Raw genomic sequence first — 15,626 nt, forward strand, 5'->3', positions numbered from 1 at the left:
TCAAAATCATTTTAAGTGAATTTGTTGTGAGGGTTAACAGTCAACATGAATTTGATGACAATCCGGTTTGATTGTGTGTGCTCACTAGTAATCAGAAAGGAAGGTCATTGAACCCACAAAAAATGCATGCAGTTGCAGCATATCCATATGACAAGGCAAAATTGAACAGAAAAAACATGCAGTGCATGTAAAAGCCCTGTCCATTGTCAACACAGTAATTTTAGAGCCATAGGAGGGTTTATTGTCAGTCTCTATGCACCTTTTCAATCCTGCATCAGAGACGATGATTAAGTTCTGTTGGGTGATGATTAAGTTCCGGCAGGGTCATGGGAAGGCCGCCAAGTAGGATTTGCTCACACTGTCATTCAAAGTCCACAAGATTGCAATGGGAAGTATTACAGAGTAAAGACACCTTGGATGCTGGATAGCATGACAGGTTCATTATTTTGTTGGCTCTAAAACAGAGAACAGCCACTGCCAGCACACTCAGGGGACAGCTATAAGGAGTTGCCAGTGTAACTGACAGTGACCAGATGGTGTACAATCGGTTCAGAGAAAGCAATCTTAAACCAATGTGACCTGCTGTCAACCTTGTCCAGACACCTGCTGCTGTCTTGCATTGACACGATCCTATCTGGCATGGACAAAACAGTAGGCCAAAGTCCTCTTCACCTGGAAAAGCAGGACTCATTTGCTTTTCCAGGTCCTTCCACAATGACCAGATCTGTATTTGGAGACAACAGGGAGAGCATAACCACAATCCCACTATGATGGAGAGTGATTGCTATGGTGGTGGATCCATCATTGTGTGGCGTGGGATGGGGACGGCCTACAGAACTCACCTCTGCCTATCAATCTGTTAGGCATGGCATACAGAGGTAACATTTTACAGCCTCTGGTGCTTACAGTACTGAAGGCCATTGGCACTGTTCTGTAGGACAACATTGCCTCACTGCATAGGGCCAGGATCATTGGTTACTTCCTGCTGCAACACCGTCAACTGCATGGACTAGTTGGCCTGTTCCCCAGATCTAAACACCATTGAAGATATGTGGGATGTCCTGGGGCAGCAAGTTAGAGCCAACCACCCCAGAGCTGTACTAGTTTCTTCAGGAAATTCCTTAAAGGACATTGGTTCTCTCCATGAGACAACAATGATTTGCCTGCACTCAGGCCAGAGGCGGATACTCAAAGATATTGACTTTCTTTTTCTCTGAAATAACTTTTCTGAATTTTAAAAACATGGGTTATATTAGACCAAGCTCAAATTCTTGTTAAAATTATTTGTTTCAATGAATTGGCTGATAATATTTCATTTAATGAATAAAGAAAAGCTTTAGTTCAATTTAATTGTCTGTGTGTTTAGCAGCACAAAACAGATTGATTATACAATTAGCCTTTTCATTGTTTTGAGCAGTATATGTAACAGGATCACCTACCACATGACATGCACTTTAGGAAGACAATGCTTAAGATACATGGTATGTATCTTTATTATGGTGACCGCTTCCTGGTTGCCTGCAGCTACTGGTGAACCACCAACTAACTGGGCAAATTTTATGCTAGTCCTCAACTGGGCTGCTGGTTGAAATGGCGATCCACTGAAGTGTTGCAAGGTGTCATGCTCTCTCCAAGCTTCTCTCTGTGACTTTTGTGTCTTTCTTCATGTCTCCCTCCCATTTTATGCTCACCAGGAGGGTTAATGTTAAGGATGCCCAGCTGTGATGGAGGATAGCATTGATCGTATTGCTGGGGTCTGCCTAGCAGGAGATTAAGCACAGCCCTCTCCTTCTTTCTACAGACTCCTCCCCTCTGGACAATACAAACGTGTGCATTAATCAGTGCTACTGACCAGCACTGCCCACCAAGCGACCTTCAGCTGGCCTTTAAGCCACCCTTTACCACATACATATATATTGCAGATCTTAAGTTGTTAATGACATGAACGTTTTGTCTCACTTTTACAGATGAATATAACTGGAACAGTTGGAAATGGAAGCCACAATGTCATTGTACTAGATGACTTAAAACTCTACCCTTTCAGATGCTCTGAAGGTAAGACTTTAAGTGATCTTTTGGTGGTTATATGCTTAACTCTGGATATATAAAAAAATAATGGTTGAAAATGGTCATGATTTTTAAGTAACAAAAACATTACATCAAAATTACATGGATGGTTTTATTTCATCAATATTAATCAGTATTGTTCAGTGTAACATCCCAAAATTTATACAAGCATGCAGATTTTTGGTGACCTATGGTTTTCATCAGGTTATCATTGGCCCTAGAAGAGAAGAAAAATATTATCAGTTTAAATAAGAGCTTTCATGCAGAAACTGCACTTGCTTCTTAGAATAAAAGTGGAGATGGGCTTTATCTAATCTATCATATATCTAAAAGAACCATTGCTCAATATTATTTATATTTCTAATTTATTGCCTTTGGGCTTAACATAACAGGACTTCTAAAATGCATAGTAACTACAAATTATTGACAACATATTGTGTGGTTGGGTGGTAATCAAGAAAGCAAACTTTTGAGAAGGAATTTTACTTAGCTTGTTCAATAATATTTCATAATTTTGTTTTGGAAAGAGATTTGATAATTTGTCTCTAAAATTCACCTTGTTCTTGTCATTTTAGAGTAGTATCTATATTTAGGTCAGAGATAGCTAATGCATTGTTCATCTTTGCAACATTTATGTAAAACCACTTTAACTTTCTGTCCTATAATCATTGGTGTCTTTTTTCTTTTAGTTAAACAGATGATTGCTGCTTACAGTCTCTTCATGTGTAACGATGCAGCGAACACAAAAGTTACACAGGACAAAGTCTGCAACTTTATCAGGGACTGCCCACCACCATACTTGGACGAAGTCAACTGTGGTATGGCTGCTATTTGATATATAAATGGCTTTTCAGTGTAACAGATTATGATGGAATTAATATGATGACATAAATGTTTGCCCTTACTTTGATTCATTTGATTTAATAACCCTAATTGATTATGCATTTTACATAATGCAGAGGAAGTCAAAATAACTTGTCAGTTTAACTTGCTACAAGATTTTGGAACAGCACCTCTTATAGTATCTTTGTGTAGTATAAACTCAAATAAACACATCAATTTATAAACACATCAATTTATTTTTTTTATAGTATTATTAAACAATACATCCACAAAACATAAAATACTACCACATAAAACAATTCGTATAAATAAATCAACATATCCCTGGTGATGTGGTGATGTACACAAATCTTTTCTCAACTTCATCCTATCCTATGAAAGGTGCAGCTGACAATAGAAATAGAGGTTGTAGTGGTTTGTCTTTAACTTTTAGTTATAACTTACACAAATATAGATAGTTTTCAACACACGTCAATAAATAACACATAATACATCATTTAAAAAATGCTTCTATAAACACATCAGTTTATAGTCTGTTTGGGTAGTCTTGCATCTAAACAGTGCTGGATGTGGGTTGCTTTGTGCTTTGCAACATCCTTTTGTTGAACTCAGTGGTGGATGGAGGGATATAAGGAATGAAACTCCAAATTATGGCAATCAAAAACTAGGAAAATGTTATTGGAAAAGGGAAGATGAAGTCAGATGTCCATTGTGTAAGCCTGGCTCAGTGTCCCATTGAAGAAGGGGAGCCAGGCCATCTGTCCACAGCGCTCTCACCATTTGCCACCAACAAAGCTTTTAAAAAAAATCTCCCTAGGACTTTTATCTATAAAGGATATTAAGACTGGACAGTTTCTGGTCCTGTGTGGATCAAAAATGATCTGTGACATTAAATAGATGGGATGCAAAACAATTTATTGAGAGACCCATAGCAGTTTTTTTTACAGTTAGATCATTGGTTTCCTGGTTCAGGTTCAGTTTGTTTTGCCAGCAGTTTGTTTTTAATTCTGAAAAGCTGTAAAATGTCACTGTCATGTTTAAGGTTTTAATTTTATTTATAGCCTTCATTTTAATGGTGGCTGTTTTGAAGGTCACAACACATCCTTTAACAAAATACTCTCCATTTTCCTTGCTTTACCCGTTTTTATTGATTAGTATTAGAGCATAATATTTATTTAATGATTTTATTACTGTAATATCAGAAAGTCTTGCTTTCTTGCTTCAATAAAGGCCATTGACTAAGCAGTTTTGCTTCTTCGGGGACTCAATACAGACCCCTTACTCTTATTTCCACATGCATTCATGCTTCTGGTATTATGTTTAGTTTGTGTATGTCTGCTTATGATGTAATGCAAATTTTCCTCTGGTGTCAAATATAGTGCACACTGAGTTCATCTTTGTGAGTGTAAATAAAAGCTGTTTGATCACATTATTTTTATTTTTCTTTATTATTGATAATAATTGTTGGTTCTGTGTGATTTGTACCCATTGTGATGTATTTTCATCTGGAATGAATGATCCAGGTGTCAAACACTGATCAAGTGCTGTCCTGAGTCAAAAGGATTTTTTGAAAATTTCATTTCAGATACCCCTTTTCCAGTGTGATAACAAATTAGAGAATATTCAGGTTGTATTCAAATAGAAAAAATCATGTCTTTTTACAATTAGATCATTTTAAAAAATATTGTTGTCTTTGGTGGTTTTGTTGTGATACTATTTTTAAAGGGTAGAAATCAGTTTCCTTTTTATTGGCAGACTCAAATGAGCTCATGTCTGACAATTATGCACACATGAGTATGGATGAAACAGGTGCTGTATGGTAGTCTTTATACCTTCATATGATGCCATTTTTAAATGGTGCTGCCTTCCTGAATGAATCTCTTCCAGAAATAAAGATTTAATTGGAAATAACAAGAAAGACCTATTCTAACAAATATTTCCCTTTTTTTTCAGGTGATTGTAGCTTCCAAAACAGTTACTGCCAGTGGACAGAAAACAGTGGCAGCATTTGGCAGTGGACACTGGGCAGTGGCCAGTCTCACCCTAACCATTCTGCTCCTATGTATGACCACTATGGCAGCCCAACAGGTTAAACTAACAATCATTTTATGTTCAAGTAATAGAAGAAAGCCACTGAGTTAAATTCATCTGAAGCCCCATCCTTACATACTGTACTTACATAAAAACATAAAAATATGTCTTTGTAAAAAAAAATTCATGTTGCCACATGTTAGTAAGTCTTTAAAGATGCAGATGGATAATAAGCCGCAAGTAAGGGTGAGTTCAGATGTGATGGATTGACTCATTGCAGTCTAGTAGGCTATGTGGTGATCTTTACTCATCTTAGTTGTTTTCTTCCACATGGTAGGAATGTCATACAAAGTTTTCCTAATAAATGCATGTTTATTTGTATTTGTTTCCTAAGAACTATGTGAAAAGCAAAATATTTTCATTAAAAAAGCAGGTAAGTAGATTCAGATTCTTTATATCTTTTACCATTATTTTACTTTTGTTCTATCTTTTATAGTTTTAATGTAATTTTTTAAAGAGAAGAAATTGATAAACTGGGGGTGCCTTGAACTGGTCATATCAAGATCTTTATTACATTTTATTTGGCATATGTAAAATATGTAAGAGCAAATATTAGTTATAATAATAGGCCCTAGAACATGCAGAAAAAATTAAAATTTTTTCCTATCGTGGTCAGTTTATCAGAATGTGAAAATTCTTTTTTTGCTGGCTTTTCAGACAGTTTCCTGTACCTAACTAGAGGCTTTGGTACACAGAGCATTTTCTCTGATATGTACAGTGTCCTCTTTGGTCCTTGCAGCTCAACATGTCAAATACTGCTGTTCTTTTATATTTCTGGGCAAGGTTGGTGACTGATTTGTTTCTCATGCAGTGATAAGTAATGGATAATTATCTGATCACTTATAACTCGATATGCTCATAAGGTTGCTATTTATAAATTCCATCATTGTATATTATTTTCTTGGTTAATGAATCATACATACTTTGCTGCTGCAGTCATCAGAATTTTCATGAAGAAAACATAAGAAACTATAATATTCAATCACATTAGAGAAAAATATAAAAAAATGTGTCACTTCCAAGAATATATTTGTTTTCTGAGTTGCTGCTTGAACCAGCAATCTTAATATTAACAAGATAAATCTTGAAATTGTTTATAGTAAAACATTTATATAAGATCCTCTCTACAGTAACCTCACATTGTTCAAGTAGTTCAAAATTACTATTGTTCAAATTGGTACTCAGCTACTTGAAAAAAATTTGAAGTTTGAATGCTCTTGTCAATATTTTGGTGTCTTGCTTACTTCATTATACCACAAGATTTTACTTGTTATTTCAGCCTCACAAGTTAGAGTCTTGCTGAGGCAAGGTGATGAGGAGACAGTCCTATGGACAACTAATGGACAAGATACTGACAAGTGGGTGCAAGCCACAGTTTATGTTCTACGCATCGCAACATCATTCAAGGTTAGAACAAACCACCATTTAATAATGCTTAATACTGTATGGTCATACAATTAACAATAAGAGACCAAACGTTTTTACAAAATTATTTTATGCAGGCAACATTTGCTATACTTTTATAAGTCCCTTTATGTTAACATACTAAATTTTGAAATGAAAAAGCAAGCAAATAAAAAAAGATGAACCCAATTCCTTAAGAAAGACTGTTAATTTTTTTCAAAATAATTTCTCTGAAATGAGAGGTTTTTACCTTTATTTACTGTATCCTTCATTAGTTCCATGACTTCCTGAGTTTTTTTAAAGGCAGTTTTCAAGTATTCACTAACAGTATAACAGAACTAAGACAGCAAAGTGACAAACATCACTATTTTTTGTGTTCCTTGTCTTCTGATTTGTCTAACTACCCCACAAAGTTGTTCACTTTTTTCCATCGTCTGTAGACAAGCTTCAGGCTCTAAGCAGTAAAATATCAAAGTGCACAATCATAATCACTGAGTGCTCTTCTTCACATATTTACCATCCTAATACTTTTGGAGGAAAATCATGTGCTAAGATTATGTAGTGCCTACAAGAAATTTAACCTCACCATTTACCAGTCAAAGTGCTTATGAATAGAGGAATAACAGATACTTAGATGTGTCATATTCCAATTTGTACTGCTGTTTGTTTGTAGATACACATTCAAGGCTATGCTGATCCCACTTCTCCATTTCCTAGCACTGTGGCAGTAGATGATATTCAGTTTATTAATTGCAATTTTCCAGGTAATTCTTGTAATGTTACTCAGATGACTAACGTAATTCTTTTCTAAATTGTAATTTTAATAGGAACACATTAAAACTTTTTTGGTTTGTGTTGTTTGTATCATTTTAAAATATTATTTGAACAAGAGGCTGCAATAGCTTTCCTTTTTGCATACTAAATTTAAGTAATTCTGAGTATTTACTTGGATTTTAACTGAAAAAATTTACAACATTCTGATGGAAGAGTATTACAGTGTGGTTGTTTATAATGCGTGTTTTTAGCACCAGGTAAATGTGACAGCAGTCAGGATTTCTTCCAGTGCAAGAGTACTGCCTGCATCCCCATGATGAGAGTTTGTGACTTCACTGATGACTGTGGTGATGGCAGTGATGAAGTTTCTTGTGGTGAGTCAGTATGTCTTTTGAATTGTCCATCTAGCATTTTTTCACCAATAGCATCTTTGAGCAAAATATGACAACAAAATCAGTTGTAAATAAAGTAGAAAACAATGGAAAACATAATTATTTGCAGAATATGTATCTGTATAGCTGCACAAGAAATGTGACACCTTTCTCATGATATTTCATATAAAGACTGAGACCTGCACCCTTGATTCCTTAACCCCTGTTTGTGTACATTCTTCAGACACTTATCCATCACGCACAGACTTTGAGCAAAGCCTTGGTATCTGGTACAATGACCATTCTGGATCAGATAATTTTGACTGGACCCGTATACATGGTTCAACCAGTACAAGCAGCACTGGCCCTTCCCGTGACCACAGTAGAGGAACTTCCACTGGTGAGTTTGCATTTTCCCAGTACCATACCCGTCACATGCAGTCTCTACTTGAGTAGATATAAATTGCTATAGCTTTTTGAAATACTGTGTCTTATATTTTAATGGCTTATTTTATACATTTGAGAATAATGGTTAGAAGTTTCCATACGAGTCATAAGTCTACTACGCTTTCTTTTACAAAAAAAAAAAAAATGAAGCTAGAAAGGGATGTTTTGGTTCTCACATGTGTGAAATATTTTTGAGTCAATGTAGGGACCTATTTTTATTTCGGATCAGGTGAGACTGGAATACGTAAACTATTAAATCATTCAGCAATTAAACAGTTTGCATATTTTTCAGGTTACTATGTCTATATAGAGAGTTCTGTACCTAGGAAACCAGGTGATAAAGCTTGGCTTGTGAGCAGCGATGCCTTTAACCCGACATTGGGATCTACATGTGTAGTATGTTTTGTTTATCTCATTTATAATTTTCATCATTACTGCACATAGCTAAAATAAAATTCATACATTTTTTTTGAAGACTTTTGTGTAATATTCCAAATGTTTGCACAATTGTAAACTTTATAAATACATGCATCAGTCTCTCAAATAATAGTTGTTGTCTCACTCCCTCTCTCTTTCACATATGTTCACACATGCCAATGCTTTCAAACTCATGCACTTCTTTCATTGATACATATGTACATGTATTTGTGTGTATTAATGTGTAATATGTATTAATATTCATTATAGACATTCATTTAATGGCAGAGAAAAGTTGGCTATCTTCTACTGCTATTATCTTTCAGCTGCGTTTCTACTACCATATGTATGGAGCAAACATTGGTAGTCTTAATGTGTATACCCGTGTGTCCCTTCTTGGGGACTTGAGACAGATTCTGTCTCTTTCTGGAAGTTATGGTGATGCATGGATGCGAAGAGATGTCACATTTCATGAGACTGATTTATTCCAGGTGAGGTGGAGGTTTCTGTCTTCTCTACTTTATTTGTACCCTTTCCAGTTCAAGAAATGAGTTAAATAGAAAAGAGGCAGGCTAGTGTCTTGATAGAGTAATAGGCATCTAATAATGAAAAAAACCTGGTTTAATTAAAATATTGCTCAGTACTTTTTCGCCCCAGATTATAATTGAAGGAGTCACTGGAAATGGTGACCAAGGAGACATTGGCATTGATGATATCAGCATGACATCAGGCTGTCAAGTGTCTTATGGTACATCTTGAAATTTCAAAGTTTTAGAATGTGTATCGTGTGACTTTTAATATCCTGCTTTTTTGTTCGTGCAATATTTTTTGTAAATTTGTATGTAAATTTCTATGTTCTTCAGTTTTTGGAATTCTAGTCAGTCTTTAAGAATTTGTAACATTCTAATCCACAGTTTGTATATAATCGTATTCAGCCCTGTTGGAACAGTCAAATTTGTATTCTGCAGTTACATTTGAGTTTTAGTTTCCTTGCTTGCATCCTTCTAAAAGTATTAATAAAATACATTGAGATTATTTTCTGCTGTCTTTTGTAAATGTAGATCCATTCCCCACTGGCTCACCTCCTCTACCTACTCAGCCTGTTCCCTGTTCAGCAAATCAATTTGCTTGTGATGGCAACCGCTGCATTTCACGGACCCAAGTGTGTGACTTCCAGCAGCAGTGCAGTGATGGCAGTGATGAGCTCATGTGTGGTGAGTTTACAAGCATCCTTCTTATGTGTGTGTGGGTGTGGAGCCAAAGAAATGATGGCATTATATTGGATATTTATGCATATCTAATACATGTCTTTGTGGGCTACAGTCTTGCAAAACTTATTTTGCTTAAATGCTAAAAAATTACTTTTTTGATAAAAACAGAGAAATTGTTTTCATCAGGTGACTGCTCATTTGAAAATGACCTTTGTGGATGGAGGGACCATAGCACAGGACAGTTTGCCTGGATCAGGATGTCTTCTAATGACAGTGCATCAACTGGTGGCCCTACATCTGATGCAGATGGCTTGGCAGGAGGTACGTATGATCCAGCCTAGATAAATGTATTATTTTCACTTTTTGTGCTTTTAGGAAGTTAAGATGTTTAGCATTTATTCTTATAAACTCAGCTTTTAACATGCATAGTTCATAACATACAAAGCAAAAGTATTACAGGGGGTAATGATGATGATGAGGAGGAAATAAGAATTGCATCTGACCTGACCACAAAGTAAGAGGTAGTTTTCTCCAACAATTAAAAGATGTGTGAAACACAGAAAGCTGACAGGTAGTGTGACATATGGCAGTTGAGTCATCTCAATGAAACAGTGCTTTGCAAATATACATGTGAATAAATCTATTTGTGTTCAGAAACAAAGTGAGACAGTATAATGCTGGAACTATTGTTGGCAACAAAAGTAGCAAATGTACATAGTATGACATTTTCATGGCTATTAGTGCTGCAGTTGTTTTGTTGTAACATAAGTCATATTTAACCTGCATGCAGGTGGACAGTACATGCTAGTTCAGCCCACTATGGGTGTGACACAGGACCGTGCAAGACTGGTGTCTCCTGTGTTCAATGCTTCTGGTACCACGTGTCACATGAGTTTTAAATATCACTTGTTTGGTGATAGTGCAGGTACGAGTTATAGAAAAAAATAAACACAAATTGAGAAAGAGAGACTGCAATTGATTGTTACATTTTTACAGAGTGCTTTGTTTTGGGGTTAATTAGAAATGACTATTTACCTGCTAAGTATTTGTTATTTTGCTAACATTTTTATTTGTATCCAGTCTACAATGATTACATATTTTTTATGATTACAGGTAGCCTTATGATTCTTCTCCAGAAAGCAGTGGATATCAACACAAACACTGGTATTGGTTTGTGGCACTACACAGGCAATGCTGGCAACACTTGGCACTTGCATTCTGTTGACATAGGGCAGATAGACTTTCCCTTTGTGGTCAGTACCTCCATTCTTCTCAGTGTCTGCTTCTTGTAAAATGGAAGTGGATGTTATTGTCTTGTGACGATATGTTTCAGCAGAAGATCTATGATAGAGTAAAAGGTTCATTGGAACCATTTAGTTACTGATGGTCAGAAGTAAAAGCCAACGACATTTTAAACCATTTAAAATATTAGTGGCACATCCACGGGCAGTTTTGAACAGTGTAGGTGACATCAACATTTGAGTAAACAAAGGTGTGCTTTTTGTTTCAAAAGGATTGCCAAAGGATAAAAAATATATTAAATAATCAACAACTTTAGTTCAGTTGATTCAGGAATTATTTTTCTCTTTTCTTATTGTTGTAAATCCTGTTTGGGTGTGAAACTCAAGTAAAACTGGTTCACATACTTTAAATTTTTACATTACAAATGACAACAAAGGAGAAAAACTTTACCCCTTTAAATGTAAAAAGTCTACTTTTCATCTCTTCAGATTGACAATAGGCATCAATAGCCAGAACACTTCATTACAATCTATTCATATACATTCAAGGAATTTATAATTTGCAGATTACATTTGCTTCACTACCATATCCTGGATTTGGTTCATTTAATGTGGCAGTGGACGACATTAATTTTGAGGATTGCCAGTCTGGTCTCATTCTTAATGGCACAGGTAAATAGTAGGTGGTGTGCAAGGTGAAGATTTTGCATTTGCTATGCAGCTTCCTCTTATTGTCTTAGGTTTGAACCGCAGTGAGAGCAGAAGGAAAGTTTTGAATTAATATTTGATTACTTTTTAGTTCAAGAATGATCACTAGCATATAATAATAAAAGCAGAAGTGGTAGCTACTGTATTTTATGTTGATCTTTTATTTGCAACCATCTTTTGCATCTAATTCCAACTTTTGCAGTACTTTAACCATAAAGTTGTTCGCAGATTTCAGCATTAACTGCACATTCGACTTTGGAATGTGTGGTTTCTTTCAAGTCCACATGGATGACTTTGACTGGATCTGGAGTAACCAGAGTACACCAACAGCAGGAACTGGGCCTGATCGTGACCACACCTCTGGTACAGGATATTATGTGTACATTGAGACATCACCACCTCGGAAACCTGGTGATGTAGCTGACCTTTCATCAGGTCTGCAGGTAGAGAGCACTATGTTTTATGTCATCAAACATGCCTTTACAATTTTTTGTGTGCATTTTTTTCCATGTTATTATATATCCTGTTGTCAACATATTTTTCGAATTAACATGCATAAATGCCCATACAGGCAGTCCTCGACTTACGACGTTGCTCCATTCCTATGTAGCGTCGTAAACCGAATTTTGCTATGTGTAAAAACATCCATACATACTGTTCGTAAATAACATACTGTACACACTTATCCTAGCCTAACATCTATCCTAAGACGGTAATTATCAAAAAACACATATAAAATATGTTTGATTCTTCCACTGCACACACCAAACACAAGTTCGCGTTAAGATGCTTACGACACAAAACCACTTAAGTCAATACAAGGCTTTATACAGTAAATGGGAGATGTAGATGTGTCGTAATCACTAAACATCGTAACTCGGGGCTGGCATAATCTGAGGACTGCCTGTACTCCAGCATGGTCATGTAACTCACTTTCTCACGCGCACACACACATGCAAATATGTGAAACCACACACACATGCATATACATATGCATACACATGCAGTGAATTGTGGAGAGTAAAACAGATGAATGAAATTAAGCATGTAAGAGTACATCTCATAAAAATCAGATGTATGCTAAGTTTGTGTGTTTTGCCGTGTGCAATATAAAAATGAAAGATTTTTGCCGGGACAAATGATCTGAGAAATATGAAAACTTTCATATCAGTATATTGATGAAAAAGTCTGTCACTCTTTTTATAAAATCCAGGTCAACTTTGTTTTTTGTTTTTTTACATATATTGCGATAATGTCATGTGTATTAGAGATGACTTTCAAAATAACCAATGCACAGCTTGCTTTTTGTGCAGCCACCAACAGGTCCTCTGGGAATGTGTCTAATTTTCTGGTATCATATATATGGTGCTCATGTGGAAACACTCAAAATCTTCCTGCAGCAAGAGTCAAATCGTACACTATTATGGAGTCAGTCAAACACACAGGACAATGTCTGGCGACAAGGCATGCGTCTCATCATCAGTCATCAGGCTTTCAAGGTGGCATTCTAAGAGACGATAATCATGCAAATCTGTCAGTATATATATATATGACATCAGTGCATGAGCATGTTACTTATCTGGTAGGGACATTTTTACTCAAGACAGATTTGATGACAATAGTATAATCTCATTTTTCATTGGCAAAAAAATTTAAATGAGCTTACGGTGGCATTTTTTTTAATCCTAGTTAGCAAGAAACAATAGTATGCTCACACTTGGTGTCTTAATATTACACACTTGAAACTACAAAATTAACAACCATTTCAAGCAATCACACAACCCTTCCAAAAGTCTACTGGGGATAAATCAAAATAATGCAGTCAGTGAGAAATATGTTTTTGTACTGTGTATGCTTTGTTCTAGAGTTTTATTTTTTATCTTTCACTTTTTCTTTCCCGTAAAATGGCAAAGGTCATCCCCTAACCTATTTGAGAGTGGGGTGCTAGAGATTACACTTTTCTTGGGGCCACCTTTTTACTTGCTTCTTTACCTTTCCCCAGCTCTCTGTGGAATCAGGTACCTATTCCCAACAGCTGAGTTGACTAGGAAAAGTTCCCTGTGCCACATGGATAGTAAACTGGCCTGACTCTGGGTTCATGCACTAACCACTCAGCTATCCACACTCTTTTCTTGATCATAATGCTAAAATTACTTTCATTTTGAAGGCACAAAACAAAAACAAAATTATTCAGACGTAAAAATGATTGAACCATTGTTACAAATGAAAAAATTCTGTATCTGTATATGTCAGTATATGTGTTGAATACACTATCTTTTACAGATTGTCTTTGAAGGAACAGTGGGTGTAAGCTACCTGGGTGATATTGCCATAGATGATGTCTCACTCATGGATGGCCCTTGTCCTCATTTGTGTATGATGACTCCTTTTATCTTATTCAGTGATGACGAAAAGCAGGCTATGAGATTTATATTTAACAAAATTATTTACGCAATGTATACAAACAGAAAGTGCAAAACAAATACTTTATTAGAATATATATTACTTTTATATTGTTATTATTGGCCGTTGTCAGATTGAGTAATTGACAACTGCCTCCAACATGACTCTTGACCAACTGACTCACTGCCTACTTTAAAATATAACAAAATACCTTATTGGTTGACTATCTTAGCTCCTTAAGGTAAATAATTTATAGTAAAACAATTTTTAGAAAAGCCAACAGTTTCTTTCCTTAAATATTCATCACAGTGTGATGTGTTTTGTGACACTACCCAGTTCGCATTACCATGTGTGAAACACTGTAACTATGAAGACATTTGCTGCTGCAGAAGCGAATCATATAGAAAGAGTTTTACCTGTTAGGAAGGTGTGTATGTGTGTAGATTTTTATAAATACCACAAGTTCCTTCTTTTGGGGAGATGTTCATCACAAATATTCATCATCAACATTCCAGTTGTTTTTGCAGACATAGACTAGATAGACAAATTTACAAATGCTGAAGTCTTTAGGTGATCAGTAGTGTTATAATATTTTGAAAACTGAACCTTATAGAACCTTAATCATTATTTGCAGCAGATTGTGACTTTGAGATAGATTTCTGTGACTACACCCAGAACACAGATGATCAGTTTGACTGGATTCGTCAAGCAAACATCACTTCATCTGGTGGGACATGTCCATTCACAGATCATACCACAGGCAATGGGAATGGTTAGTTCTTGTTTATGGAAAAGGAACTTAAGTATTTTGATTTTCTGTTGTGTGTCCAGTCAAAATCTCAGATTATTAATTAGAGCAGATGATATTATAGAAATGAGAATAGCATATTAGATTTTTGATGGTACTCATGGTCAGACCTGATTTACCTGCTGAATGTTTTGGGAGTTTTTTGAGATAAAATATCCTAAGCTATGTCCTGAAACTGGTCTCACTTTCTTGACACAGATATTTGTCCTAGTTCATTGCAGCATACATGTCTGGAGACATTATTAAATGGTTATTTTTAAATCAAAGAAGATATTTTCTTTATGTGAAGACAAATGTTTGCATAATTTTTCACAGAGAATTTTTTGGGTTGATTATCATCAGTTGCCTTCTCTTTAGGCTTCTTTGCGTGCATCAACACTTCAACCCCACATCATCCAGGTGACCGTGCCATCATCACTAGTTCTGCTAATCAGCCATCTGCAGTCAGCCAGTGTTTAACTTTTTGGTACTTCTTGTCTGGCAATAATGTTGGTCAACTTAATGCATATATTATTTCAAACGGAATTCGTCCATTATCACCTGCATTTAGTCAGCAGCAAGGCCAATATCAGAACTGGATTCAGGCTTCCATCACTTTGCAACAACAGTCTGCTCCATGGCAGGTAAAGCTCATTTTATGATCACACTTCTAAAAATGGTGTATTTTACTTTTTTGTCCTCTTTATTTTAGCATCTGTTATTTGCCTCTCACAGTAATTCTTCTTTTATTTACCATGTTTCTCAAAAATAACTAGCTTTTATATTCAAATCTGAAATATCAAAAGGTATATCAATAAATTTGCGATTTGTCCACCATCCTACAGTGTTTTTTGCTTACATC

General features: G+C 35.7%; 1 protein-coding gene across 1 annotated transcript in view; it reads left to right on the forward strand.

Moving 5' to 3' along the window:
- The window catches only part of LOC112558980, a 188,172-nt gene that overhangs the window by 45,587 nt on the left and 126,959 nt on the right, over positions 1-15,626 (forward strand). The window contains exons 46-66 of the mRNA XM_025229763.1: positions 1,968-2,055; positions 2,757-2,885; positions 4,864-4,998; positions 5,659-5,784; positions 6,281-6,408; positions 7,079-7,169; positions 7,431-7,553; positions 7,795-7,950; positions 8,290-8,393; positions 8,741-8,905; positions 9,072-9,162; positions 9,476-9,628; positions 9,812-9,946; positions 10,416-10,550; positions 10,739-10,878; positions 11,433-11,538; positions 11,803-12,017; positions 12,888-13,073; positions 13,858-13,948; positions 14,612-14,749; positions 15,143-15,408. Coding sequence (XP_025085548.1) covers positions 1,968-2,055; positions 2,757-2,885; positions 4,864-4,998; positions 5,659-5,784; positions 6,281-6,408; positions 7,079-7,169; positions 7,431-7,553; positions 7,795-7,950; positions 8,290-8,393; positions 8,741-8,905; positions 9,072-9,162; positions 9,476-9,628; positions 9,812-9,946; positions 10,416-10,550; positions 10,739-10,878; positions 11,433-11,538; positions 11,803-12,017; positions 12,888-13,073; positions 13,858-13,948; positions 14,612-14,749; positions 15,143-15,408 — 2,901 coding nt within the window. The remainder of the gene's footprint in view (positions 1-1,967; positions 2,056-2,756; positions 2,886-4,863; positions 4,999-5,658; positions 5,785-6,280; positions 6,409-7,078; positions 7,170-7,430; positions 7,554-7,794; positions 7,951-8,289; positions 8,394-8,740; positions 8,906-9,071; positions 9,163-9,475; positions 9,629-9,811; positions 9,947-10,415; positions 10,551-10,738; positions 10,879-11,432; positions 11,539-11,802; positions 12,018-12,887; positions 13,074-13,857; positions 13,949-14,611; positions 14,750-15,142; positions 15,409-15,626) is intronic.

The sequence above is a fragment of the Pomacea canaliculata genome, linkage group LG3 (genome assembly GCF_003073045.1).
Source record: "Pomacea canaliculata isolate SZHN2017 linkage group LG3, ASM307304v1, whole genome shotgun sequence".
Classification (NCBI taxonomy): Eukaryota; Metazoa; Mollusca; class Gastropoda; order Architaenioglossa; family Ampullariidae; genus Pomacea; species Pomacea canaliculata.